General features: G+C 52.9%; 11 protein-coding genes and 1 non-coding gene across 12 annotated transcripts; 4 read left to right on the top strand and 8 right to left on the bottom strand.

Annotated features, from left to right (window-relative positions):
* Nucleotides 1-923: 923 nt before the first annotated feature.
* LRP88_06475 (Zn(II)2Cys6 transcription factor domain-containing protein) lies at nt 924-2,932 on the top strand (the record flags this gene model as incomplete). The annotated part of the gene is made up of 4 exons (XM_083243013.1): nt 924-1,096; nt 1,148-1,594; nt 1,885-2,153; nt 2,208-2,932. 4 exons carry the CDS (start codon nt 924-926, stop codon nt 2,930-2,932), a joined length of 1,614 nt encoding a protein of 537 aa, XP_083101949.1.
* A 316-nt stretch (nt 2,933-3,248) lies between these two features.
* On the bottom strand, nt 3,249-4,499 carry LRP88_06474 (putative oxidoreductase; the record flags this gene model as incomplete). The annotated part of the gene is made up of 1 exon (XM_083243012.1): nt 3,249-4,499. The coding sequence occupies one exon, from the start codon at nt 4,497-4,499 to the stop codon at nt 3,249-3,251; it is 1,251 nt and encodes a 416-aa protein (XP_083101948.1).
* Nucleotides 4,500-4,796: 297 nt separating this feature from the next.
* Nucleotides 4,797-6,724, bottom strand: LRP88_06473 (T6SS phospholipase effector Tle1-like catalytic domain-containing protein; the record flags this gene model as incomplete). Its single annotated transcript, XM_083243011.1, has 2 exons — nt 4,797-6,316; nt 6,442-6,724. The coding sequence occupies 2 exons, from the start codon at nt 6,722-6,724 to the stop codon at nt 4,797-4,799; spliced, it is 1,803 nt and encodes a 600-aa protein (XP_083101947.1).
* Nucleotides 6,725-7,894: 1,170 nt separating this feature from the next.
* LRP88_06472 (ClpP/crotonase-like domain-containing protein) lies at nt 7,895-8,734 on the bottom strand (the record flags this gene model as incomplete). Its single annotated transcript, XM_083243010.1, has 1 exon — nt 7,895-8,734. One exon carries the CDS (start codon nt 8,732-8,734, stop codon nt 7,895-7,897), a length of 840 nt encoding a protein of 279 aa, XP_083101946.1.
* A 556-nt stretch (nt 8,735-9,290) lies between these two features.
* LRP88_06471 (uncharacterized protein) lies at nt 9,291-11,698 on the bottom strand (the record flags this gene model as incomplete). The annotated part of the gene is made up of 4 exons (XM_083243009.1): nt 9,291-9,383; nt 9,431-11,493; nt 11,542-11,628; nt 11,677-11,698. 4 exons carry the CDS (start codon nt 11,696-11,698, stop codon nt 9,291-9,293), a joined length of 2,265 nt encoding a protein of 754 aa, XP_083101945.1.
* Nucleotides 11,699-12,000: 302 nt separating this feature from the next.
* LRP88_06470 (mitochondrial 37S ribosomal protein bS21m) lies at nt 12,001-12,841 on the top strand (the record flags this gene model as incomplete). Its single annotated transcript, XM_083243008.1, has 2 exons — nt 12,001-12,071; nt 12,121-12,841. 2 exons carry the CDS (start codon nt 12,001-12,003, stop codon nt 12,839-12,841), a joined length of 792 nt encoding a protein of 263 aa, XP_083101944.1.
* A 101-nt stretch (nt 12,842-12,942) lies between these two features.
* Nucleotides 12,943-15,191, bottom strand: LRP88_06469 (HAUS augmin-like complex subunit 6 N-terminus-domain-containing protein; the record flags this gene model as incomplete). The annotated part of the gene is made up of 2 exons (XM_083243007.1): nt 12,943-14,832; nt 14,883-15,191. The coding sequence occupies 2 exons, from the start codon at nt 15,189-15,191 to the stop codon at nt 12,943-12,945; spliced, it is 2,199 nt and encodes a 732-aa protein (XP_083101943.1).
* A 1,379-nt stretch (nt 15,192-16,570) lies between these two features.
* On the top strand, nt 16,571-17,862 carry LRP88_06468 (uncharacterized protein; the record flags this gene model as incomplete). Its single annotated transcript, XM_083243006.1, has 4 exons — nt 16,571-16,666; nt 16,720-16,826; nt 17,094-17,191; nt 17,252-17,862. 4 exons carry the CDS (start codon nt 16,571-16,573, stop codon nt 17,860-17,862), a joined length of 912 nt encoding a protein of 303 aa, XP_083101942.1.
* Nucleotides 17,863-21,093: 3,231 nt separating this feature from the next.
* Nucleotides 21,094-21,728, bottom strand: LRP88_06467 (uncharacterized protein; the record flags this gene model as incomplete). Its single annotated transcript, XM_083243005.1, has 2 exons — nt 21,094-21,308; nt 21,362-21,728. The coding sequence occupies 2 exons, from the start codon at nt 21,726-21,728 to the stop codon at nt 21,094-21,096; spliced, it is 582 nt and encodes a 193-aa protein (XP_083101941.1).
* A 1,571-nt stretch (nt 21,729-23,299) lies between these two features.
* Nucleotides 23,300-23,683, top strand: LRP88_06466 (uncharacterized protein; the record flags this gene model as incomplete). Its single annotated transcript, XM_083243004.1, has 2 exons — nt 23,300-23,625; nt 23,680-23,683. 2 exons carry the CDS (start codon nt 23,300-23,302, stop codon nt 23,681-23,683), a joined length of 330 nt encoding a protein of 109 aa, XP_083101940.1.
* Nucleotides 23,684-25,474: 1,791 nt separating this feature from the next.
* Nucleotides 25,475-26,290, bottom strand: LRP88_06465 (uncharacterized protein; the record flags this gene model as incomplete). The annotated part of the gene is made up of 1 exon (XM_083243003.1): nt 25,475-26,290. One exon carries the CDS (start codon nt 26,288-26,290, stop codon nt 25,475-25,477), a length of 816 nt encoding a protein of 271 aa, XP_083101939.1.
* Nucleotides 26,291-26,670: 380 nt separating this feature from the next.
* Nucleotides 26,671-26,760, bottom strand: LRP88_06464. The gene has a single exon. It is a non-coding gene; the product is annotated as a tRNA-Ala (tRNA).
* Between the last annotated feature and the right edge of the window lie 167 nt (nt 26,761-26,927).

Here is a 26,927-nt window from a genome sequence, read left to right as displayed (position 1 = left end):
ATATTATCTCAGCACGGCCTTCGTTCAGCATATCCGTTCTGCCTCGTCCTGCAGCTAAGCTGAGAAGACCTCATATCGTCATCGGCGCGGGCTGGTTGGCCGGCAGTGAGCCTCAATCACTTAAAGCATGGCTTGGTATCTTACATGCATAAGAAACGCTGACGTATGAGGGAATTGCCAGCGCGGGTGGAAAGAAATTATGCGCTTCTGGAAAGCCTTATAGGGCTATTTAAGCGTAGAACAGGGGTGGAGAACGAGTGTCAAACTCGAGTCCCCCCTTTGCAACCACGTCATCCAAGGTGACAATATCCCTGCTTCTCAGGGGAATTCGGCTTCTTCAGAGGATTTTCTCGATCCGAGACACAATTCAGCCCATGCTCAGACGGAGTCGGACTTGTAACAGGTTCAAACCCGCCATATCTAAGCCACTCTGTTGACGACCGTGCCCATAAATAGCGTTCCATCGAGCCAATCTCAACGACAGCTTCGCCCCGTAAGCATCAAACCACCCTTGCTTGACCTGTAAAGCCTAATCGATAGCCCTCACAGCCTATTACGAGCCCCTAGTCGTTCTGCCCTGGAAGAATAATGTCCTTTGTCCGAGTCCGAACCTTCTTTTGCTCCGCAACCACAGCCACAATCAACCCCCCCAGTCCGTAGCAGCTGCGTCCTCCACCGCGCGTCCTAAACCCAAGGCAGCAAGATTTCGCTTCGTTCTCGCGTTCGACTAACTCTATGACCTACGGGCACGGTGATGATTGCAAAACTCCTACTCCGTCGACATTGTGAGAGAAAAAGATGAGCCAAATCTACGCGGCCGGGTTTCTGTGTCCGTGACTAAATGACCCCTTCACCCCGCAGGAATTTCCCGCGTAGAAACTTGTTACTGTAAAACTCCAAAGGTTTACACGGATACGGATACAATGGCGTCGCGATCAGACTCTGGAGTTCCTCTCCTCAAGACGTGCCAGACGTGCTTCCACGCCAAGATCCGATGCGAAAAGTCACAGGACTCGGGCAAGTGCGATAGATGCCTGCGGCTCGGAAAGACATGCGTCTTTAACCCGTCTCGGCGCCGGAAGGCCCTACGGCCGGGGTAAGATGGACGGAACCCGTGAACTACGATTGACCGCTGACGGTTCGATAGACCACCAAAGAATCTCGATGCAAGCCCTACGAGATCGAGATCACCATCAATCACGTCTGCCAATGCCGCCTCTACTTCGAAAGATGCCACTGGCAGTTCACCGGCTTTCTCCAACACGCCGGGCAGTATTGACACAGACGCGACTTCAAGTCCGTTTGCCCGCGGTCTGCTATCTTTTGAGCATGGCCAAGATCTCCTGGACCTGTTTAGGACCAAGATGACGCCTCATTTCCCGTTTGTAGTGGTCCAGGAGAACGTGACTATCCAGGATCTGGTACGGGAGAAACCAGCACTCTGCGTAGCCATACTCTCAGCAGCTTCACATGGGGATCCCAAGCTTCAACGCGCTCTGGGTCAAATGTTCAATGAGATCGTGGCTGTTCGATTAATCAAGGGTCCTTTTGCCACCATCGACATGTTGCAGGGGCTGCTGGTGCACTTGGCATGGTAGGTCCACACGCTCGGTAGTCTTCTTTAGGTGCTGACAGTTACAGGGCACATTATCAACAAGGGAGGATGAAGTACTCTCAGCATTTGTCACTAGCTGGTAGTATTGTCTCGGATATGAGGCTGGATAGACCGCGGGTGGCCAGTCTTTGGGCGCTGAGCAGGGAAACGAAGCAATCTGTCGGCAGTCTCAACCATGATGAGATGCGAGCACTGGCAGGGACATATTATCTCTCATCAAGGTATGTAAGACTAGAGACGTTGCCTGACTAGATCCTAACTCTTGGCAGTTCGGCAGTTCTGCTACAAAAGTCTCATCACTTTAGATACACCCCTTACATCCTCGAATGCTGTCATCAACTCACAGCAAGAACAAGCCAATCAACCGATAAACACCTCCCATACATCATCTACCTCCAGAAACTCACCGAAGAAGTCGACGACGCCGTAACAGGAGCCACTTCTACACAATCAACCACAACACAACAACTTCCAGCTGAACTCCACCGGATACGAGAGCGATACATGACGACAAAAGCGTCACTGCCCTTTCCTCTAAGTGAAAGCCGTGAGTATATCCCCCAAATTCTGATGGCCTCGCTAACAGAAGCAGCGACCATTCTTTTGCAGCTACACGTCCTCGATCTTCTCATCTGCCAACCGTCACCGGACGGCGTCTCATACGGCCCCAACGGCTTCCAAAGCCTTCAAGCAGCAGGCGACCAAAACCGTCTCCTCGACTGGCTGTCCCAGAGTATCTCGGCCGCCAAATCCCTTATTAGTGTCGTCCTCGTTCTACCTCAAGGAGAAGAGGGTGCGATGCCAAATACCGGGTGGATCATGCTCTATTGCGCCGTATCGCTCGCGGTTCGACTCGATCTCGTGGCTGCGCAAGCGGAGAATGCTCAGACGACAGGCCATCTTCGTCGTATTCTCGACATGCCTCATACTCTCCGACAGATCGTGCTCCGAATGGAAGCTGCTTCAGGTCCAGATGCCGGCGACGGAGAAAAAGATCCCTTCTATGGTCTCTCGCGACGAGCAAGACGCATAGAAAAGTGGTATCTCGAGCGTTGCGGTCCAACCGACTCACCAGATGTCTCAAGCCTCTTTAACTCATCTGTATCCTCACCAGCCAATGCTCTCTCCGCTCCAGATCTCGGTCTCACACCATCATCATTCGGAGAGCCGAGCAGTATGGTACCGAGTCTGCAAGTAACAGGCGAGACGGACGACTCGTGGACGACAAATCTTTTGGCCGACTTTGATGCCGAGATTGGAATGAACAACTTTTTGTATACGGGGCCATTCGAGTTTCTAGGAGACCATCAGTTCTAGAGAATCATCAGTTCCAAGGCGTTAGATATGCCCGAATTTGCGTGGGAGGCCGCCGGGGCGAACTGTTTTTATATAGAGCGGGACGGTCGGACACGGACAAGGGGGAAGCATCGGAGTTTGAAGGGGAGGCCAGTAAATTTCTTCATTCACCGTCGGATGCCATTGTTTTAACGTCTATATATTCTTCTATGCCGTCGGATACCATGAATTATACATCTTTCATCTGCATAAACCGTCGGATGTGCCTTATACATCTGTCCAAGTCCGAAAACTCCGTCTATATCCCATGTCCGATCCCTTCATGTACATCGTTCATCTATTTTGACTTGTTCTTTTTCTTCCCAGCTGTCTTCTTCTCCTTCTCTTTGCCCTTCTTGATAGCATCCACCAACTCTTCAATCTCTTCCTTCTTTTCCTTTTCACTCTTCTCCTTTGCCTTCTTCTCGTCGGCCGCCTTCTGAGCAGCCCTCTTCTTGGCCTGGATCTTCTCCACTTTTTCAATCAGAGCATCACTCTCCTCCCATAGCTTCTTGGCCACTTCCTCATCCTTGACTTCACTACGCGCAAAGTCCACTTCCATGCATTCTTTGATGAGCTTTCCACCGGGGCCTCGAGCAAATTGGTTATCCATAGCAGCATAAAGGATGGACTGGGCTGCCATTTGAGGAGACTTGAGGAAGAACCAGGGCACAATGTAGCCGGCAAGGTAGATAGCAAGACCCCAGAGGGAACCACGTGTCAACCAACGGCGAGTGCTTGGTGTGCGAGCAAGACCGGGGTCGACAAAGATAACTCGGGCGTTGTTGGGAAGCTTGTCGGGTCGTTCGTAAGCGTCGAGGTGCTTCTGGAAAGCCTGGCCAAAGACGTTCATGGCAAGCTTGCTGCGGGCGTACGCAGTTCCAGGGGTCCAGTTCTCCTTGGAAACCGTCTTCTTCAATGAGGGCGAACCAATGTAGGAGGAGCATGTCGGGATAATAACTCGGACGTCTCGATCGATGGGTTGCGCTCGGAGTGCCGGGCTGAGAATGCCCAGCAGGTGAAAGTTGGCCAAGAAGTTGACCATCCATGTCTCCTCAATACCCTCCTCAGACTCCTTTCTCTTACCACCAGGGGCCGTCATGGCAGCAGCGCAGAGAATAACCATATCCAACCGTCGCGGCGGCGCATTGTCGATCCATTTCGTCGCAAACTTGCGAATGCTGTAGAAACTCGACAAATCGACCTGCTCGGCATAGATGAGCTGATTCTTGGTCCTTTCGCGTAGGTCTTGGATATATTCGACAAGGAACGGATCGGAGGCAGGAGTTTGCGTGAGCAGAACCAGCTGCGCGCCGCGAGAGGCGAGTTGGAGAGCCGTCTGGGCACCGATGCCCGATGTTCCGCCTGTTAATAGGACGACTTTTCCGTGGAGGAGACGTTCTGAGGGATTCTTTCGACCGGACATGTACACCTTAAGAAGGGTAAGGAAGGCCAGGGCGAGGATGGTGAAGATGATGGCGCGGCCATGTTGTCGAACTGGCTCAGGGATGCCATTTTCGATGACGCCCATCACAAGAACGAGAGGCATTGTGGCGAAGCCGGTAGGCGAAAGGAATTCAAAAGACGGTTATAGTACAGCGCATTCCGGAAAATCCGATCAACGGTCGCCAACGCTGCGCAATGTGTTGGTTGAAAGTGTTGGCTGGAGTTTTTGATGTCGTGGCCCTGACGCTCAAGTCCAAGTTGCACGTGACACCTTGTATCCTCTAAACTCCTTCCTCCTTCACTTGAGTCTTCAACTCCACGACAAAACAACATCAAGAAAAGGGCTCTTATTAAGTTACTACTGCCTCTTCTTTGCTCCTAGTCATACCAACAAAGTGACTTAATCGTGCAGTCTGTCGTCCTTCTTCTTCCTCACCCAAATCTCTCCAACCGGATCTCCCTCGTCAGCGACACACACCCAGTCTCCCATGCCATGCTCAGCCGAGGCTCTTCTAACGCCTCGACCACCGCCTCCAATGATCAAGTTACCTGGACGGTAGTTCTCGTCCATCTTCATTCGACGAAGGACACTTCCATGGATGCGTACCCCGTCCGGAATGTCTCGCACTTCGCCACATGGAAGTGGCCATCGAATCGGCTTCCATGATCCATCAGACTGAAGATCCATCCTTCGGAATGGGAGAAACTCCATAATCTTCCACGCTGTAACAGCCATGGCACCAAGGCCTTGACCGTATTCAAGTGAATCGTGTATCCGAGCACTGCAAGCGCCGTGCATGATATCGTGGAAACAACCCTGTGAGTCCTTCTCTGTCTTCTCATCGGTGGGCATAGTCGGCGTGCGGCTTGGTCCTCCGTTGGTGCTGGAAACTCGCAGATCGGGAATCGAAGTCAATCTTCCACGGTCCTCCTTCTCCTCGTTCCATTCATGGGCAGCACAGCATCCCATCTCAGCAACCTTTTCCGCGTCAAAGGGAAGTCCAGCCCTTTGCGCTTCTCTCACCATCCAAGCAAGTGGTATATGGCTGGTACTCTTGGTGTCTTCCAGCATCTCCCAACCTCCGCCCACATCAGCATGTCCTCCAGAGAACCACACCTCGTCGATATCCTGGCCCGATTCGTCCTCGTCGGCGTAGTTCATCTCGGATAGTGGCAACCCAGAAAGGTTGGACATTGCGTCTGCATCGCAACGCTGCTTTGAGCGCCCCCTCTGACAAGACTTGGAACGAGCGCGATAGGGGGCATAAGTAGACCCCCTTCGCTTCCTCTCTTCCGCAATCTGACTATCACGTCTTCCTCGGTCATCGTGTCCATGCACGCCGTCGCGCAAATCGTCGATTACCTGACCCAAATGATGGTGCTTGTCATGTTTCTTGTTTGGAAGATCTTGATACATCAGATCCTGGCGAAACTTGGCTCGCCGCTCATCAATGCTGACTGCGTGGCGGATCACTTTGGCGCTACTTCGTGCGGTGTAGGGAAACTTGCTTCGCTGCATCCAAGCCGTCTCGAATCGGGGAACGGAATTGACAGTATCGAACAGTCCAAGGAATCGGATGCGACCGACAGGTCTTGAAAAGGTCTCGCGGAATCCTTTCATGAATCGAAACATCTCGTCCCGCTTCTTTCGCGCCTCCTCGGCCTCTTTGTCGTCACCCGTGGTTTGTTCTCGTCCTTGCCATTGGGCAAACGCTTTCCAGGCAAACTTAACCATCTCTTCGTTGCCATGAGACAAGAGGCCGATATAGTCTAGCATCTCAGCCAGGAATCGTGCGATGTACGCCCCTCGACTAAAGCCAAACATGTAGATCTCATCGCCGGGGTTGTAGAATCGCATGAGGAAGCGGTATCCACCCACGACGTGCTGGTCGAAAGAAGAACCAATGGCCGAGTCCTTGGCTTTCTGATACCAAGAGCTTATTCGAGCGCGGAGGCCGGTATGAGTGAGTGAGCCGGAGACGACATATGTACCAATACCCGCTTCATCATGTCAGCTACGAAATTGACGGTGGCGAGAGACTCACGTTGGTAGTAATGGTACTGATCATTCGCAGTCCGATCGAGCATTCGAAAGATCTTGAGGATATTGCTGTCGCTGTCGTCGCCATGAAACTTGTTTCCAGTTCCATCAAAGCAGAGCACAAGCTTCCGCGGCTTTCGACTGGGCTCAACACCTGGAACGACGGGACCCATGGCAGGCGTTGATGGTCTGCTCTGGAAACCATGGGAGGTGTCAAGAGGGTCTTTGAGAGAGTCCTTGAGAGACCCATTTTGGGCGGCACTCGGCGCAAGGTGACTCCAGTCCATGGTTACACGGGTGAGCTGTACTTCACTCGATGTGATACCCCGTCGGAGTTTTGGGTGGCTGCATTTATCGATGCACCACAGAATGCACACGAGAGAAATGAGCAACCAGCAGTTCACCGGCTGGCAGAAAGAACGAGGAGGCCGGAGCACGACATCTTATCTCTTCTCTACGAAACATGGCCCAGCCTAGTCTTGAAGCTTGTCTCAAAGCTCGACAAGGCACCGCAGCGACCGCACGCCGGGCGGGCCGCAGAAGATGACCTCTTGTCGATGCGATGATCCCAAGGCCAATGCGGTGTACGACCTATTCATTCCGGTCTTGCCAATCCCATCCCCGCAGACATGATTGACCAATACGGGCAGCCCTAGACTGCGTCGCGAGCGCGGGCCGAGCAAAGCTGGTAAGCATGTCTCAGCTGGCAGGCCTATTGAGGGCAAAGCCCGTGGATGCTAGTGGACGAACGAGGTAAAGGGCTCTCGCATGTGGCTATCTGAAAAAGCCCAGCCGCAATGGAGATCCGACGATCTCTGCCGTCATGGGCGTCGTAGGGGGTCTCACGGCCAAGGCCTGTATTGGCTTGGGCCAAGACATTGTTCACCCCAGCGCCAAACCAGCTCTCGAGCTTTTCCATGTCAAGCTGTCAACTCCGCTGCCTGACAAGGATGACATTTTACCCTGCGGGTCTTTATTTCGCCAACCAGCGCCAGTCGATCGTCAGCAACTACCGAAGACATTGGGATTGTCCACATTGTTCCCAGCAACGCGTCATTGGATTTGTCCTCATCTTGGCGTCGGGCTCAGGGTCTCGAGTCACTCCCTCAATTCGTCCGCTGACATGTTTAGAGCTGTCATTGAATATCCCTCACCTGCCTGGCTTCAAGCAGTGTCTCGGATAATACCAATCCGAGGTCGAGGCGTTTATTAGCCCCATCGCGGACGCTATCGAGGGCCGTCCCTAGGGAAGGCTAAAGACGCCCCCTTTTCCGCCGAGTCACTCGTTACACAGCGGAATTGGACGTTGGATGCCGATGACGATGAGGTTTGTCGCTAGAGAAGCCGTCGACGTTGGTGGCAGATAAAGAGAGATGAAGCAAGAATGCATGTCAAGGTCTGTCTGTCATTGTCTTGGATGCATAACAAAATCGGCTGTAAACAAAGACTCGCCAATCTCACAGCTTACTGTTCTTCCACACTGGCTTGCGCTTCTCGACAAAGCTCAAGACGCCCTCCTTCATATTCTCCCCGCCATCCAGCCCCCGATATATCCCTTGATCGACCCTCCTGGTGCTCATCTTTGGGTCCTCTCCATCCAATCCCCCCAGCAATCCCGCGCGCGAGACAATGACCGAGTCGGGTGAGTTGTTTGCCATGTCGACCGCCCACTGAAGCGCCTCTTCGACGACTTGGTCGGGCGCCACCATCTTGTTCACGATGCCCCATTCGACGAGCTGCTGAGCCGTGTACATGCGGCCTAGCAGCGCCATCTCGGATGCCCGTTGACGTCCCACGGTGCGGATGAGTCTTGGGAGTGCACCGGCGATGGCGACGACGCCACGAGAGACCTCTGGAAGTCCAAACTTGGCCTTGTCGCTGGCGATGATGATATCCACGTTGAGCACCATCTCCATGCCGCCTCCCAAGCAGAGACCATTGACAGCTGCAATGACTGGCTTCTTTCCTCGTCGATCACTCAACCCCCCAAAGCCATTCTCCGCCGACTTCTCCCCTTCCAGGTCATCGTTCCTCTTTCCCTCGCTATTCTTATCATGCCACTCCTTCAAATCCGCACCCGCGCAAAAAGCTCGTCCCTTGCCTGTGATGACAGCGCATCGCAGCGATGGCTCAGCGTCGTACCAGTTCCACAACTTGTCGAGATCAATGTGCATCTGGCGTCGAAACGCGTTGAGCTGGTCTGGACGGTTGAGAGTGACGAGGAGGACATGAGGCCGTGGGGATGAAAGCAAGACGCCGGGGATGGAGGGGGGAGGGGACGAGAATTGCTGGGACATTGTGATGGATTGGGGGAATGTTGTATGGGATATGGTGAAGAAGTGGGCGCCGTGATGAGTGTGATAGTAGCTGGGCATTGACTATGATGGCTGCTATTGTGATGGTGGCTGATGATGGTGACTGTTTACCGCCGTGATGATGGTGATGGTGTTGATAACGATGATGATAACACAGTAAACCTGCTTTACTCTAATATCTTACTGACTCGACAGCAATTGATCCCATTAACAAAGAGACACAGAGCAAGGTAGAAAAGCTACGATGAGTGACAGCTCCTCAATTAAAGAGCGTTACCCCAGATTCCCCAGCCGTAGCTTTTTGTGGGGAACCTCGGCACCTCGGAAGCTCCCCCATCAAGAGGGGAAACCTTAAGACGATCCCCCTCACGTTATAACCGTAACTTCAACTGGGGGAATAAAAAAAAACCCGATCGTTAATCCATAGAAACGCCATCCTCACCTTGGTTATTGGTATTAAACATCCAGATAGTCTGATCGAATAGTAATACATTTTCAGCCCCCATCCCCGCCATCATCAATCCAGCGCGTATACAAATCATCCTGGGAGTCCTCGCTTCTCGCTCTCGGTAAAGAAGATGACCATACGCCAGAGCTTCTTGACAAGATCCTCTGCCTCGTCGTCGAGTGCCTAGTAAACAGTTAGCCATGATCATCAAATAAGACAGGTGAACGTACTCCCTCCAGTTCCTCCACCAATGCCGTCGCAGTCCCGTGAGCTCGGAGATGCTCCTCCACAGCCTCGACGAGCATCTCCTCCTGCACGCCAAGATACTCGACAATCTTCTTCTCCACAAACGGCCGGAGCTTATCCCGCACGATGCCCTCGTCCATGTAATCCCACTTGACCTCCCAGCTCCACAGACCCTCCTTATCCGAGGGAATCTCCTGTGCGAGAGCCCGAACAGCCTGCGAGATCTCTTCTTCCGTCATCGAAGCCGTCGCGGATGTGGGCTCAAACTGGATCGGGATCAGCTGTCGCTTAGTCGACGCGTCACCCTCCTCGTCGTCCAAAAGACCCTCCACCTCGGCGATGGTGCGCCGTTGAGGAGCTGCCCTAGATGCCTGAGCCTTCTGAGCTGCGGCACCGAGGGACAGCTTGAACGGCTGAGGTGCTGCCACTGAGGGAGCCTGTCGCTGCTCCATCTCTTCGGCCTGCTTGTCGAGGAATGAATCCGCCATGCCACGTGCTCTCTCCATCTCAACTTTCTCACGACGTTGCTCATCGTGCTCTGCTCTCCTGTCCGCCTCATCTCGTCCCTCCTCATCTGCTCGATCGCCTGACCTCTTGCGGGCCCATCCACTGTGATCTCGGTAGTACGAGTGCGCCTTACGACTGGCCTCCTTCTCATCGTCCCAGGACTTCTCCCTCTCAAGCTGCTCCTCCTTTCTTCGCTCCAAAGACTCCGCGTCCTGGCGTTCGCGCTCTCGCTCTCTTTCTATTGCTGCTTGTCTCGATCGTTCTCGGTTGCTCCACTTCCGCTCGGCTTCGAGGTATGCCTTTTCCTCTTCAGCCTGCTTCTTGGACTGTTGACGGCGATTCAGCTCTGCGTCACTAGCGTCTGTATCCTCATCCTCCTGGTTGATAGACAGGTCTGTGTTGGAGATGCCGCCATTGACAAACGCAATACGACCCTGTCCGTTCTGTCCCTTGGGTCCTGAAGGTGCATTCGGGATGCTTCCACGAGGACCAAGGGGAATGTTGTTGGCGCTCGCAGGTGGCGAGTCAAGTCGAGATGGCCGAGAAGGTCCGTTTCGTCGTCTCTCCATCTCCTCCATCTCCTCCTCTCTTCTCAGGCGCTCCAGATCCCGCTGATTACTACGCTCGCGGAATGCCGCAATCTCCTGAGCCACGACTTCTCGCATCTCAGCCGGAATGTCCGCAAGCTCATCGTCCTGCGCGAGAGGGATGTTTACGACTTCGACGTTGTCGCCGGACTCGGTGTTGCCCATCGTGACGTCCTGGGATTCGCTCGATGTGTTGCTGTTGGGGTAAAACATGTCGTGGATAACCTCCTTGAGTGCTGCCTTGGCTGCCTCCAGCTTCTCCGTCCCCAAGGAGCCATCTTGACTCTCCTCGTATGATTCGATGTACTTGAGTGAGCTCTCATCGACTGCAACCTGAAGCTTGACCTTCTCGATACCCTCGTAAGAGTCATCCTTGGGAGCCTCCGCAGTCGCCTGCTGTCGCTTCACGGGGACCTCCACCTCGTTCTCGTGTAGGAGCTTGATCGCAGTCGAAAGCGACCAAGGGTCCTCGAACAAGGCGAATCCAAACTTGACGCTCTTGTGGTCTTCGGTCACGCTAGCCGCAGAATCCCACTTGCGCAGCTTTCCAACAGCCCCAAGTAACCGCTCCATACCCTGATCGCCGCCTACACCGTCGGGAATCTGATGTATAAAGATCGTCCGTAGCTTCTCCTCGTTCGTCGGGGGCACAAGCACCTGGGGCGCCTCCCTCGCTCCTCGGCCCTGGTCAGCCCCCCTCTCCATCCCCAAGCCGGGTCGCCCACCAGCACCGGGGCCGGGCATGTCGCCTCTCCCGCCCGCCGTCGGCGTGCCAGGCTTGCCGGCCGATGTACCGAGTCGAATCACGGGGGCGTTGAAGTTGATGTTTGGCATGTTGGCCGGCGCTTGGAAGTTGGGCGGGAGGCCACTTGGACGATTAGCTTGCGTGGCGCTAGACTGCTGGACACCCGGAGGTGCCATTCCCGGAGCAGAAGACATGCCTGGAGGAGGTCCTACATCGTGTTAGCTGGTTATCGTTAGAGTCTCGAGGGTGGTCGCACCTAGACCAGGTGGAGGGGCCATGCCTGGGGGGGCATTGTGAGATCCGGGATATCCTCCATAGGCAGGAGGCGCGCCATAGGGGTTATCTATTCACAGTTAGCACCTCATCACAAAGCAACCATCGCGCAACTCACTTCCGTACGGATTGTAAGCCATGGCGGGCGCACGCCGTCGCGTCGCAAGCGCAGAACGAAAGCCTCAATCTCCGATATCGGTCGCGTCCCGTATAGATACTGTTTGATGACGCGCGACAAAGCTTCCGGTGCCGTCAGATGCGCAATCTTTTTGTCGTTCCAGTCGCAATCGTGGTGTTGACTGTGAAATTCCCCCAGGCACGAGGCTGAACGACTTGTTCTGCAAGGTGGGGCCGATGCATGACCGAGCCCCACAACTTTCGTTTGACCGCGGGCCTTATCGCATCAACGTTTTTCCGCATCATCGCGACTTTTCTGCTGCCATTGCATGTCGAGATTCAACAGCTCTCGACGACAGCCAATTGGGCGATTACCTTGGAGTTTGTCTGCAAGATGTACGTACGGTGTTCCCATGCAATTGGATCAGTTGCTAATTTTTCTCAGGGCTGCTCCATGCAGATTTGGCGGCGCAATGCTGTCGAGGGTAGCTACACCCTCGACACTTCTCACCACAAGAGCCTTCTCAACCTCTCTCGCTTTCCGAGCCGATCCCAAGAAGCCGGAAGCTGCCCCGGTCCGAATGAACCCTCTCGTGGGTAACGTCACCCGCCTTTCGACCCCCCAGCCCAAGGCCCCCGAGAAGGCCCCCGAGAAGGCTCCCGAGGCACCGAAACCCCAGGTCACCAAGACCGCGGCTCAAGCGACCAAGGCTACTCCCTCCGATCTCCCTCCCCCTCCCCCTCCTACTACCGCCGCCGCCGAGGAGTCCAAGCCCGCTCAGAAGCACCCCTACTCTGCAGCCTCTGACACCTTCGATATCGTCTCGAACCTCATCGCCAACAAGGCCATGGCATATGGCGAGGCAATCGCCACAAACCCCATAGATCGCCCTCAGATCCGCGCCAAGGCCGTCACAGGTCGTACCGTCTTTGTCAAGGAGCGAATAACCCGGACAAGTGGACCTACCCCTATGGTTGCCCTGCGGGTGCTGGGCAGAATGATCCGAGAGGACCAGGTCAAGAACAAGTACCACAGCCAAAAGTTCCACGAGCGCAAGGGTCTCAAGAAGAAGAGGTTGAGGAGTCAGAGGTGGCGGGCACGATTCAAGCACGGCTTCAAGGCGGCCGTCAGCCGAGTCATTGAGCTGAAGAAGCAGGGATGGTAGAGTGTATAGTATTGAAAAAACATGTACAATAGATGTGAGCATGTATGAAGTAACCTTACGGGGTATGATCAATCTACATTGGTGGGTTCGTTATCGTGAAATTACATGTACTCATCGTCCTCCCAGTCACGAGTAGGACTCGGTAGGGGGCTCGCCTTGATCTTGGGCCGGGACCTGAAAACAGCTTCCATGTCCTCTTCTGCCATGAGTTCCTCGGTCAAGATTGTCTTGTCCTCCTCTTCAACCTTGGGGAAATAGCTTCCCTCCTTCCTTGGTGGCACTCGGGACTTTCTAAGAGAGCGTCTTCTCTCGATCTGAGCTTTTTGTCTCGCCTTTTCGAAGCCAGCCATGCTCTTGCGAGTTCGAGCACTAAGATCCTCAAACTCGTCATTCACAAGAGTTTGGCTGTTCTCATCCGGAGTTGGGGCCGAACCTGTGGGTGTCGGAGCAATGGGTAGCTCAGGCTCATCAAGATCAGGGAAAGCAAATGATCCATGAGCCATAGAAAGGCGAGTGCGTTCAGCAAGGGAGAGGGTGTGCCGAGGCCTGGGTCGCTTCTTTGGCGAAGGAGATGCTTGTTCCATGGACTCGAGGATCTGATCGACCATTTCCTGGTTAGGCGAGGGCTCAGGAGATGGCTCAGGAGACAACTCAGGCGAAACCTCATGTTCGGGTCGTGGAGGAGACACCGCAATAGTGGGATCGTCATCAGGCTCCTCCTCAGGTTCTGGAGAGCTGGTACGCTCGACCGACGAGGCGCGAAGAATGCGAGCCTCATCTTCGGATGGCTTGCGAAGGTTTCTCGTGCTTGACGAAATAGAAGCAAACGAGTCGTCGCGATGGACGAGCTTTGGTCGGACTGGCATTCTCCTAGTCATATCCAGTCTTGTCTTAAACGACTTGATCGGTGACTCGGTGAATGGATCCTCTTCCTCCAGCTCACTGATTTCCCCCTCTTCTTCCTCCACAGCTGGGGCTGGAATGTTGATCTCCGGTGCGTTCAATGCAGCAGGTCGTTGCAAAAAGGCCAAAGCCGAAGACTTTTGAGGCTTTGCGCTCTCAAGCTGCTCATCCAAACCACGGAGTAGATTGTCGTACTCCTCACCCAGGGCTCGCTTCTGTCCAATGGTCGCCTTTCTAGGGCTCGCTCTTCCGGAGTGCAAGGCCTCGTGAGCGCCAAATCCAAAGTCGATACCTTTCTCTCGATTCTCTCGTCGCTTAACCTTTGAAGGAGATGGCATAGGTTGGTGCTGGGATAGTTGCCTTCGAAAACTCTGCCACTTCTCGAGTCGTTCCTTTTGAACTCGAACCCGGCTGTCGAGTTGCTCCAAAAGACCGCTTCCATGTTCTTCAATTTCTCCCAGCCGACCTTGTTGGACTCTTCTCCAGACTCGATCAAAAGGCATGCCCAATAGGGCATCCTTCTTGGAGCTTGCGTCGCCATACAACAAAGTCTCCATCCATCGCTCGTTTCCGGACCAGTTGTTTCGGATGGTGCGCCACATTTCCAGCCTTGCATCGTCAGAGATTGTCTTGCCCTCTTGTTCCAGGGCTTGCAGCGCTTCGGTCCTCTTTGCAATGTCCTTCTCTTTGTCGGTCAACAAGCTGGCGAAATCGCAGAATCTGTTGTTGGCGGCTTTCTTGCTCCTCAAAATCCGGCCGACAGAGGCCTTGTGAGCCAAAACCATAATATTGAGGTCCGTATTGGCGCTCTTGTAGTCGCGATCCTCAAGGGCCAGTCCAAGGGCCAGGGCGGAATGTTCACCGCTTGTTGCCAACTCTTCAGCAATGACATGCTTCAAGACGGCAGAGGAAAAAGCCGAAAGAACTTCTTCCAGCCTCTCGCCTCTGCACTCATCCAGCATAGTCTTTCGTACAATGGCATCTCTTCCAAGGACTCCGCTCTTCTTGGCAAGCTCGAGTGATCGTAGTAGGGCGGCTCGGAGGTTGATCGACTGGACCTGATCGAGGGGAGGAAAGAAGGGCTTCAGCTTCTGCATCCGGTTAGCTGTGCAACTACATCTCAAGCCTAATCACACACCTTCTTGGTCTCTTCGGGATCCCACAGGGCAAAGAGCTGGAAGAGAGCCCACTCGACACATTGCACCCTCTTCTTCTGACCCTGTGCACTCGAACCGCCCGTCACAAAAGTCTCGACGCATATTCCCGGCCAATCTGGAAGCTTATCGAGATCAAGAAGATGCAGGTTGGTCAAGAACAGCGAAAGAGCAGAGGGTCCGTGGCTGACGGCGTGGGATGGTGCTGGTGGAGGTGCATGTTGGGCCGACTTGTTGGTGAAGCCAGCCATCAACCGGGCCGACCGAGTGCGTGTGGGCTGGACGGCAGCCATGATGGCCTCTTTAGTGAATCGGCATGAAGAAAAGGATCGATGATGATGTCTTAAGCGCCGTGGTTATGCAGTTTGTCGTAGAAATATTGGTCCGAGGCTCAAAAGGCGGCGTGCAAATAAGGCTGATGTAAAGTAAACAATGCATGTGGAGGCTAGCGGAGGGGCACGGCACCAACGGCGGGTTGTGGGGCCGGGGCTTGGCTTACCCTGGACAACCACGTCGACCTCTCGTGGAGATTGTCAACTGCATGTTGGTTCCTTGTGTTACTCGAGCTCCTTGCCAATCGGCATGTCTTTCTTATTTTGGGTCTCAAAAGATCACGCATGCAGAGCTAATGTTGTTTGCTTTGCCAAGGTGACGAAAGGTCCACGCGCCTAACCGATGATAATGTTTGCTGTCCGAGTGTTTGCAGAATCACCTCATTGATAGAGGGTTGGATACCAGATGCCTGGTTACACAAGCTAATGAGCGGCTCGAGCCTTCCCCGATCAGTCACAGAATCACTTTACTTGGCATCGGCCCAAAGGTGACAGTCTGGCCTGAGTCCATTCACAGTCGAGGGCTCTTGACGGGTACGCGGGCAAGAAATGAACGGGACGCCAGAGTATTAAGAGGGTTACCTAACTCCTCCTAAGTATAATAAATTAATTCATAAAAATTATCATAAAAGAGTATAATAATCTAGAAGATTTTATCTATTTTTATTATATTTTAATGACCATATTTAGGGGAGAATAAGCTAATATGTCTATCCTCGTGTCCCGTTTTTTCCTTGGCCCGGGTGAGGCGCATCAGCCCAGCATGAACAGAGGCTGTTGTCACTTCGACCTTGAGAAACCCTATCAATGCGAGCTCTTATCCAGAAACCAGTATTTGTTCCATATTGTCAACTCTTCATACTGTGTAGTTCTCGCTCAAGACTCTGCCTTGCCACCTGGTGCTTCATCCGAGACCTCTGACCACAGCCGAAACCTATTGCAGCTGCAGAGAGCCCAACAAGGAGCCATACAGGTCCACCTCCATCACACCCAAATCACGGCCAAGATGAGAGATTTTGATGTCCTTCAGCAGGAGGCCCCTCATCAGCGGACTGGGCTTCCTTGGCGACTCGATCCCGCTCCTGCGAGGGCCTGGAGACGTATCAGAGCCTTCTTACCAGAGCCGAGGCCTTGTTGTCTCAAGCCACCAACGGTTTCCAAGTATGTGGCAATATCTGGCGAGGCTCGGTTGAGGAGGTCGGCTGGAAGATGGTGTTGTAAACTGGAAGAGAAGGGGGCGAGAAGGCCGGCGGATGCTGGGTATAAGTAGGAGTTCTTGAGATGCTTAAAGGCTCGAGAACTCAGAGAATCAAGGCTCTTAACTCGAAAAAGAAGACAAAATGACTCACCCTACAACCAAACAAGACGAAGTTCAAGCCCCCTCAGAGGTGGATGAAAGCTCTCCCCTGATCTCCTCTACCTTTGACAACTACAATGTGAGTGGCTCAAGTCAGGCCGCAACTCGAGGCATCTTCCGTTGACAATGCAGGATGAGTTGGTCAAGTCTGAAACCCAAAGACCCATTTACGGAATTCTCTCGGTGCTTCTCATCGGTACACCCTTCTCCATCCCCGCCATGATCGACACTGACAGTAGGTAGGCGTCTTCGTCTCGCAAACCGACACTTTCCTCGTTCTCGCAGCATACGGTTCCATAACGGCCGAGTTCAATGATCTTAGGAATGCAAGCTGGTTGTTCTCCAGCTACATGCTCGCCACGTGTGTTGGGCTGCCGCTGTACGGCAAACTGAGTGACATCTTTGGTCGAAAGGCGATGCTTCAGACTTCATACATCTTCTTTTCAGGAGGCAGCATAGTCTGGTCAGTCGCTTCCACATTCTTAGTGACCCAGCTAACTGAAAAGTGGTGTTGGAACTTCGATGCCGCAGATCATCGTCGGCCGGGTTATCCAGGGGATTGGAGGGGCTGGCATGGTCTCTCTGGTCTCCATCCTGATCACAGGTACGTGAATCCCAATTCTGTAGACGGAGTTAACTGTGACAGATCTCGTACCCCTGAGAGACGTTGCAACCTATCGAAGTTATGTCAACATCGCCCAGACCGCGGGTCGCTCATCTGGCGGGGTTATCGGCGGGTTCCTCACCCAGACGGTCGGCTGGCGATGGGCTTTTCTATGTCAGGCTCCCTTGACCATTGCTGCCATGGTACTCGTCGCTTTCAAGCTGCCTAACACGCACGCTGGTACCACAAAGACATGGAGAGCCTCTCTAAAGCGCGTCGACTTTGCCGGCGCTGCTGCTATGAGCTGCGCTATCCTCTGCCTTCTGCTCGTCCTCGACATAGGAGGGGACAAAATGCCCTGGTCGTCGCCTGTCCTTGTGTCCCTAGCTATTCTCGGCATCCTTTTCAGCGCTCTGTTCTACGCTGCCGAAAAGTTCTGGGCAACTGAGCCCATCTTCCCCTTGCACCTCCTGGCGAACGGTCATGTGGTCATCTTTTACTCAGTCATGATCCTTTGCTGCTCTACACTGGCTGGTATGATGATGTTTGTTCCTCTTTACTTCCAAGTTACACGCAACGTTTCTCCCACGACTGCCGGCGCATCCCTCATCCCATCTGTTCTGGGCAACACACTGGGCGCCTTGCTCACAGGAGCGTACATTAAGAAGTGAGTTGATCCACCCAGCCAAGGCGAAGCTAACGATTCAGAACCGGTCGGTACAAGATTCCATGCATCATCTCTGGAATCTGCTCTTCCATCGCTTGGTCGCTATTGCTTGTCTGTTGGCGTGGGTCAACCCCCAGTTGGCAGACGCTGTTTCTTTTCCCTGGAGGCTTCGGTATCGGTCTTGCTCATGCCTCTCTGTATATCGGACTCGCGGCTAGTGTTGAGAAAGCAGACATGGCTATTGCAGGTACTGGGTATTATCTTTGTGGCAACATGGGTGCTGTCGCTGGCTTGAGCGCACACAATGCTCTGTTCCAGACCACTCTGCAACACTCTCTCGAAGTCGAGCTTGATGGTCTTGTAGATGGCGATGAAGTAGGTGCTCCAACACATCTTTTGAATGAAGTTGACCGTCTTAGATTGCTCAACAAGCGATGGAATCTCTGGAATACGTCAAGGGCCTCACGGGCGAGATGAGGGAAATGGTTACGGAGGCTTATGTCAACGGCTTTCATGCAACGTATGCCTTGCTTATACTCACGGCTGTTGTTACTGTAGTCGTGTCTCTTGGTATTCGAGAGAAGCATCTCCAGTAGAGTCAGTTCTGCAACGTCCGACTTGGGCATTGACTGTGGCTTAGTTGTTGGAGTTCTGTCTGAAAGCAATATTTAGTATGAACTTAGGTAGATATTTAATCATGATTGATCTCTTTTCAGTAAATTTTTATTGTATTTTTATTATATTTTATTAAGTCTTTATTATATTCTTATTCTTCACTCTTCCTACTTTTATGATTAGATGGAATAAGTTCTGGCGTTTATCAGCAACTTGGCCAACTGCTCCGAATACTCGCGATGTCACATCCCCCCTGACCTAGGAGCCACAGGACGTCTTCACCTGCACATTCCACGATATGTCGGTCGATCTGATGTGGCTCTGTGAGTGGCTCTATCGAGATCCGCGAAAATAGTGCTCAAGCACCTCGACAACCGTGGCATTCGCCTTGAGGGGTGACCCGGAAATCTGCTGAACACCCAAGACAGCGACGGCCTGCAATTGACCAACATATCTCAGGTTACATCCATTCCCTAAAAACGGGATCCTGTAAAGATTTTGAATTTAAGGTGGATAGGCTTAATGCGTCTGAGGCAAACATCCAGAAGGACACCATTGGCACCGCCGACAAAAGAAAAGGGGTAACTCCGCAATTGACAATCTTGGGAATACAAATCACGCACTGTCAATCCAAGATCATAATAGACACTATTGGTAGTGTGTTCATGCTCGTATTGATAGGTCTTTGATTCAATATCAGCTGTGTGCTGCAGCCAAAGTCGGCCCCATGTTCATCTCGTCGGACGTTCGCATTACAGTCCTTCCCGAGTTCACCTGGTCAATAGGTAGGTAAGTAGCTAGCATTTGCCTGTAGCATCTAAATAGTGAGACTCTACTAATTCCCTAATGACACAATAATTACAGGTCATTACCTAGGTACCTACGCTCTGATTGAATCTCAATTGGCGGTCCCTCGTTGTTCCCGTCTGGGAAAGCACGCGAGGCAGCACCTTCCCCCCTCGCTTCGATCTTGCCAGTGCCCGACAGCTGGCAACGCACCTTCCCGACCCAAAGCCTCGAGAAGAAAAAAATTCTCACCTTCCGTTGGATTCTAACATCTTCCCCGCATCTTCACCAACATCAGAAGCAACAGCAACAGCAAAAGCAAAAGCAACAGCAGCAGCATCGCGATGTTTCCTCGAGGAGGCCACGGTCGCGGAGGTCAATATTTTGGCCCCACTTATGATCCCTACGGCCGAGGTGGAAGACGTGATGGAGGATGGGGACGAGGACGTCAGGAAAGACGTCGAGGTGGACATGGTGCGGGATGGCAGGGAGGCAGAGGTGGCTTCCCAGCTGCTCAATCGGGGCAGAATCATGGCCAAGGCTATGGCCAGGAGGATTACGAGGATGGCAACAGAAGAAATTCGGGCGCTCTGGCCAGATCTGAGGTGTCAGATCTACGTGAGCAGCCCCGGGTAAAGAAGACGAGGTTTGGTCGCTGCGCCGTGCTTTGACAGAGAAGAATGAGGCCTTTCAGAGCAAAGTGGAGGAGCTTGAGTCGGTCAAGAGAGAGCTCGAGTCGGCGATACAGGCTAAGCTTGACCTGAGAAGCCAAGCGTGTGAAAGCGTCAGTCGTTTGAGATCTAAGCTGACTGTGGCTGAGGAGGTCGAGAGAGAGTTGAGGGCGGAGCTCCTGGCTGTGAAAGAGGCGGCGAGTGAAAAGGGTGCGAGAATCGAGGCCCTGCTGAAGGTGCTCAAGGAGCTTGGGGATGAAATTCGTCAGTAAGGAGCACATGCAAGCCCTTGGCGCTATTGCAAGAGGAAAGAGTGGTTTCGGTTTGTTGAAGATGGTGGGTTCAGGCGTCAGAGCCGTGAGTGGGCGCCATCCTAATGGAAGCCCAACTCAGGAGAAGGCTTGCTGCCTGGCGCACGGTGGTGTTGTGTCGTGCCGGCTGGTGAAGGTAGCGACTATTGACTCGGCAAGACGCCTTCGTTTCTTGGATCGAACTGGCTAGATGTAGTTGATGGACGCCCCCCCAAAAAAAAAAACATGGAAAGCTCCAGGACGAGCTAATCGGGGCGCTTTACAAGCTTGGCATGGAACAGAGTGAGGTACATACAAGGCCGAAGATCGTTTCATATTATATTTGTCTGAACAAAACATATACGACAAGCCAAAAGGGAGGTTGACAAGGGCTGAGCTGTCAACGGAGCATAGAGTGATATGTGCCATTCACACCTAGAGAGATGAATAGTATTGACAAGGTGACTTGTGCACAGTTCGACCCGTGGTTAACCCTCAGGCTGCCAGGTTTAATACCATGAAGTCATGTTCTCCCTGAATGAGGGTCCTGTCGCGTATTCATAGAAGGATATGTGCGAGGCGTAGTTCATCGAATCTAGCTGTTCTATGGCAAACGCGATAAGCTCACCTACAGGAGACACTCGCACCAAGATCAATTAAGTACCTAGCATAAGCCCTCTACCGATATCCCCAGTACTACCAGAGGTTACGATCCAGAGTTCCAATTCCAGCCTTGATTCTGTTCTCGCTCCCATCATCTCCAATGTCGAGCGCCACCTTTTGCTACAAAAACACGAGAGACATTGCATACACCCCCTTCGGCAGGACCGCTGAGTGACCTCGGGGGCTGTTGAGACGCTCGTTTCGATTATTTCAACGTGTGCGCTTCGAAGGAATCCCAAACATGGAACCAGTACTGCTGATGGACTGGGTGTCCTCAGCAGGAATGGACCCAAACCCGGAACGAGGACTGTCGACGATCCGGGTGCTCTTGGCCGGAATAGATACAAACATGGAACGAGTTCTGTCAATTGACTCGGTGTCCTTGGCGGGAGTCGAGTTTGTGTCTTTATCGGGGCGTTTGGCAACTGTGAACCCCCTGTCAGTGAATCTGGGGGACACATTGGGTAGAGCAACTTACGAAGGGCCTGAAAGAGCGCTTCCTCAAGGTCTGACCAGCCATGAGAGGCCTCTTCAGAACGAGGAGCGACCATAGAAGACCAGTCAACGTTCTTGACTTCGACAAACTGAGTGTCCGCCTTTGGAGCCACACTGAACATGACGCCTCCAACAGGAGCCGAAGGATTCATGTCTCGAACTTGACGATACGCCTGAAGGGCAGCATCTTCGCTGTCGACCTTGAAGCAAATGGTGCTCTTCGCCTCGGCGAGCTTGGTGTAGATGTTGAGCTGTCTTCCTCCCCCGCTGCTGTCGCTGTGCACGGAGAGGCCGGGGGCTTTGTTGCTGCCGGTGATCTTGACGGTCTGAAGGGCCATACTGTCGACCATGACTAAGTTGTTCCTGTGTCTGTTGCTGCCTTCTCGGTATGCTCTGGGCGGTCCAGAAGGGCCTTGACGCCAGGCGGCCTGACGCTGGGATTGCGACATGCTGCGTGATATCAGGGGGTGATTCCACGGGATGGTGAGTAGAAGGAGCTTGGAAGAACAAAATTACGGCACAAGAGGAAGGCGAGATGATCCAAAATCCAAGGCTCTTGATTTTTGAGGGCGTTTTTCTTGCAACTGGCAAACAGCTGGCAGCCCACATTGAGTCGTGTTGCCTCAGGTAGCCATACCAACCAAACACTGCCAAACAGAAATACTTTTCTGATTCACAGACACTCAAGCCCTTTCAATTTCCGCCTTCCTTGATAACAATATCAAACCTCCGCAAAGCAAAACAGCACAATCAACCACCGCCTTCCCTCGCCTCCTTACCATGTCAAGGATACAGCAGCGAAGCAGCCTCTCTAGAGCGCTCGAAACCCTATCGGGTCTGGCCACCCGTATACACTGCGTCGAAGACAAAGAGTTCGATGCGGAGCTTGTCGCTTTCCTGGTCCCACACCTCAATGATGACAACGCCCGCCGCCGTCTCCTCTCCTTCCTCGACCACAACAACGGCATGTGGGCTTGTTTAGCCTCGATATGCGCTGAAGGATACGGAGTCCGCAAGGGAACAGTTGGAGGATGTGACTGTCCCCATCACGGAAACCCCCGGGTGATTGTGTGTGTCGTCGTCGAGCATGGCGTACGGAAGTTGAGGTTCAAGCGTATCCATATGCCGAGATGATTGTTTCCGGGGCTAGGAACATTGGTGTGGATTGTTTACGACAGGTATGGGACCCGTGTTTAAATTATCTCCAAGTCAACTAACAGGCCACAGTCCATTATCGTCCAAAGCACTGACTACCATCGATGACAGCCTGGGTGGGCAATACGAAGATCAATAGCTCTGGCCTAGGGGAAGCGGCAGAGCTGGGGCAGAGGGTCAGAGACATGAACCGTGTTGAGGGTAGCAAAATTCTCTAATGAAGATAATATGAATGCTTTGGCTCCCATTTGCGCATTGAGCTTGCAAAAGTGACTGTCGTAAAGCACTTACTGCGGGTACCATGGCAGCGTCTCCTATTGATCTGGTCTAGCCTTCGTTTCATTTCCCTGTCTTACCGAAACTCATCTACCTACCTATTAAATACCCATATAAAGGCTTCCTGTGTGCCTGTAAAATATGATACGCCATCCTCGTGCTATGGAATATCCCTGGTGGCAAGCCCTTGCGCTGCTATCAACTTGAAGGGGAGAATGGCATTGCGCAAATGCCCTAGCGATGGATTATTTAGACTCCAAAGCTCTCGCCCTTAGGTAATTTTTCCTGTCATAGGTGGCAGAAAGCTGGAAGCCCAGAGTCGTCTTGCGGGTGGTTGTGGCCTCAGGTAGCCCTAACAATCCAGCACTGCCAAAGGAAGGTGCTTCTCTGATTCACAACTACTCACATTTTCGACCTTGCATCTTCAACAAAAACCAATCAACAACAACCATAACATCATCATAAAATCGCAACTCCCGTCGCATCAACCATGTCGTCAGGAGAAGCACCGTCGGCCAACTCGGCACCTAACCGACCTAGAGGCATCCCCTCTCACCGAGAGTGGGAGTCATTCGAGGATCGGAAACAAAAGCGGTTTCCCAAGCTCTGGATCGGCGACAACCCGACCATAGAGAGGAGACGCGTCTACATGGAAGACTACCTTGACTGGATGATCCGGGGCTCTGGCGAGGACAAACAACGGGTCCAGAAGAAAGCCGAGGAGGACGCCGTCAACAAGTTCGTCCAAGAGGGCAAGACCGAGGTGAAGACCACCCTCTTCGAATGGGCTGTTGACCGCAGCTATTGGTACATGTGGTGTAAGTTTGTGCCTCACCAAAACGACATTCCCTGCTAACAGTACTTGTCTAGTTGATCCCGTCTCTTCGATCATAGACCACTTGCCCCGTACCCTTGGGGGAGGCCAGAAGAGGATCCCAACGAACCCTGCTCCGAGACATTTGCCGAGATTTTGGCCAAGCGCCGCAACGAGGAGCAGGAGAAGCAGCGCCGGCGGCGGCAGCCTCGGGGCTTTAAGCGACAATAATCCGGCTCGGCTGATGAGCCCCAGAGCAGGCAACTCGAGGCCGCAGCTGAGGAACGAGGCACATCATCGCAATCCCTTGATCTGATCTCAGACATGCTTGTTCAAATGCCCGTCTGTGATAATGGGGGGGTTAGACTCTGACATGGTTGGCTTCTTGCTCCCTCATCTCGCGAATCCCGAGTCCCGTCAACGGCTCCGCCACTTCTTTGAGGAAGCCGACCCGGATTGGCATTACTGTCTGCCATCCGTCCTCAATTTGGGACTCAGCAGGAGTGCTCGCGATGGTGACCGCCGTTGCCGTTGCTCTTACCATAGGAACCCTCAACGCCTTATAATAGTGAAGATCGTCGGTGGTGACGAACAGCGGGCTCTCTCCTTTCAGGTTGCCTATGAACGCCCCTCCTCTTTGTTCAATTGGTGAGGCCTATACAGGTTGCCGCCATGCCATATCAGACGCCTAGCATTGCTGGAGCACCTGAAAGGCATCTATCTTGCACTTTCTCGAACCTTGCCTTCACGAGCACCGTGGGTGGCGATGAGTTGATTGTTCTTCATTTACCTAAGGGCATTGGAGTTCAACGTCTGTGACTTGCCTCAGGGCACCAAAGTTCACTTGCCTAAGGGCAAAAGTCCAATGTTTGTTGCCTGCCTAAGGGCTTTGCACAAACGGACGCATACATACATGGAAGCTGATTTGCCTTGCACTAACTGGGACAAAGGAGACCCCGAAAGGGAACTCCATCCTGACCAACGAGTCAACCCAGAGCTCGGTGGCTGCTTGGTTTACCTTGTTGCCTCGTTTTTTGCGCCACTCGGCGGCAAGTGAACAGGCGAGGACTCGTATTATGGCTAACTTGAACCTTTTATAGGTAGTTTGAGGAGATTATTCTAACATTAACCTCACAAGCCAGGACGATAATCGCTAACGCATCAACATCGATCCTCCTTTGGAGCGGAACGAAGAGAGACATACCACTACCACCAACGAGCCGAATGAGCTAAGATATTAATTAAGGCCATCCGAGAACACAACATCGCCGAGGATGTCCTTTGCTCCGCCAGGGACGCCCTCATTGGTGTCAAAGATCACTGAAACCCCCCAAGGGGCAAGCAGCCAGCGACCATTAGACCGATCACGACGAGTGTCAGAACCGTCTTTCTAATCGCTTCCAGTTGGCTAACATGTCACAGTCGGACACATGCTGAGGCACAAGGAATCAATTCACCCTTCCAATGATGAAACTCCAAGGAGCGACCTGAGGAAGGCACTAACGAGCATACTGCGAGGTATCAGCCCAGGCTTTGAGCCAGCTCCATAGCAAGGAGCGGGAGAAGCAGCGGTATCGCAAGAGCCCCAGAGCAGCATTTCAAGCGACTTGAGGCCCAACCTGAAGAAGGGAACGCGCTTGTGCTCGCCATTGGCCTGATATTGACTCATGATTGGCCTGCATACCAGTAGACCTAACCCTATTACTATACTTGATTCCTCGAGGAAGCCTTCTTGGACTATTTGTATTGCCTAGCATTCGCCTGCCACGAGGGGCTCGGTATGGTACTCATCCTTACATTCTCTCGAACCAACTAACAAATCACACTCAAACGAACACTGAGCACAAGGAATCAATCCACCTCCCCGATGATGAAACTCCCTGGAATAAGAGTAACAGAATGCTCCCCCGTCTTCTCCCTTGTCCTATTCACCGGCCCAGCACAACTATCCTCCTTCCTCTCCGGCTCCTTCCGCTCCGGCGCTCTTATCTTGGAAGGGTCACACAAGCCTATCGGCGGCGCGGCTGCGAGATTCTTGATGGTCAACTCAGGCCCGGGATCCGGAAAGTTCACATCCTCCGAATCCTCCGTCATGCACCCGTTTCCGATATTCGCTACAAACATACGCGGTCTGTCGAAGAAGCTGATCTTGTCTGCTCCGCTGTGTAGGGTCGTCACAGAGGCGCAGTTCATGTACATTTCGCGGCTGCCGAGCTTGTTGAACCATGTCCACGCAAAGAGCGCGCGTTCCGTCAAGGGAACGTCGGCGGGGACTCGGAAGGGAAGAGTGTTGTTGCCAGAGGTGGCAGGGCAGTTACCGATGTAGCTGTGAAGGACATAAAAGGTATTTCCCCCATCAACGGACAACGAAACCTGGCATGAACCACCTCGAGAAGCTCCGCCAGTGAAGCTCATCCTGTATGACTTGCCGCCCTGCATCTTGATCACAGGTTCTCCCAAGGATGTGGAGAGCTGAAGATAGTATCCCTTACAGGGGAAGTCAGAGCCATCCTTGCGGAGAGGGTTAGTCATGTTGTAGTCAATGTTGCGGCCGGTGGTGTATGGGTTGAACTCGGACCTCAGGGGAGGGGGGTTGGACATTTGCATGTGGCCAGAGGTGCTGGCCACCAAGAGGGATAAGCCAGAAGCCAGAGTGGTGAAGCGCATGGTGATGGTCTTCCAGACGGTGTTCAATGTGGTAAGTTGAGAATTCCGCATAGTATGAGGCCACCTCCATCCTGGAGTAGGTCTTGAAGAGCGCTCTTTATACCCATTCTCAAGGCGTCTAGTGATTCAAGCAAGCAGACACTCACAGTAAGTTGGTGTTGGTCATCAGTTGATCGGTCACTTGGTACTATAATGCCCGACACTTATCACTCATTCTGTTGGCAGGACTCAAACCACAAGATAAATCTTCATAGTTATTATGAGCAGCAAAAAGGATGCATTGTTGTCAACAGCAAGAGTCATGTCTTGACTCAACGTAACAATGGCAAAAAAAAAAAAACAAAAGAGAAGGATGCTTGGTGGGATCAAACCACCTCTGATGGACGAACAGGGAATCGAACCCTGGACCACTCCCAGATGATTCGGACGAATTATGCTAAGGGAGTATTATACCACTAAACCATTCGCCCAGTTATTGTTGGATGTTCGGCTGCAAATGAGGTATATTCGGGTGGCCAGACTTTGTGGGCTAGGGCCGGGTCTAGATGTCACTGGCGCCAAGGCCAAGGGTTGAAGGTGGGTATGATCATGGGTCAGTATGAGCCAGTATCAGGAAGGCAAAGGTAAGCAATAAGGA

This window comes from Fusarium phalaenopsidis (assembly GCF_050370095.1).
Source record: "Fusarium phalaenopsidis strain FUZ10S chromosome Unknown contig_32296, whole genome shotgun sequence".
Classification (NCBI taxonomy): Eukaryota; Fungi; Ascomycota; class Sordariomycetes; order Hypocreales; family Nectriaceae; genus Fusarium; species Fusarium phalaenopsidis.
This window is presented reverse-complemented; position numbering and strand designations above follow the sequence as displayed.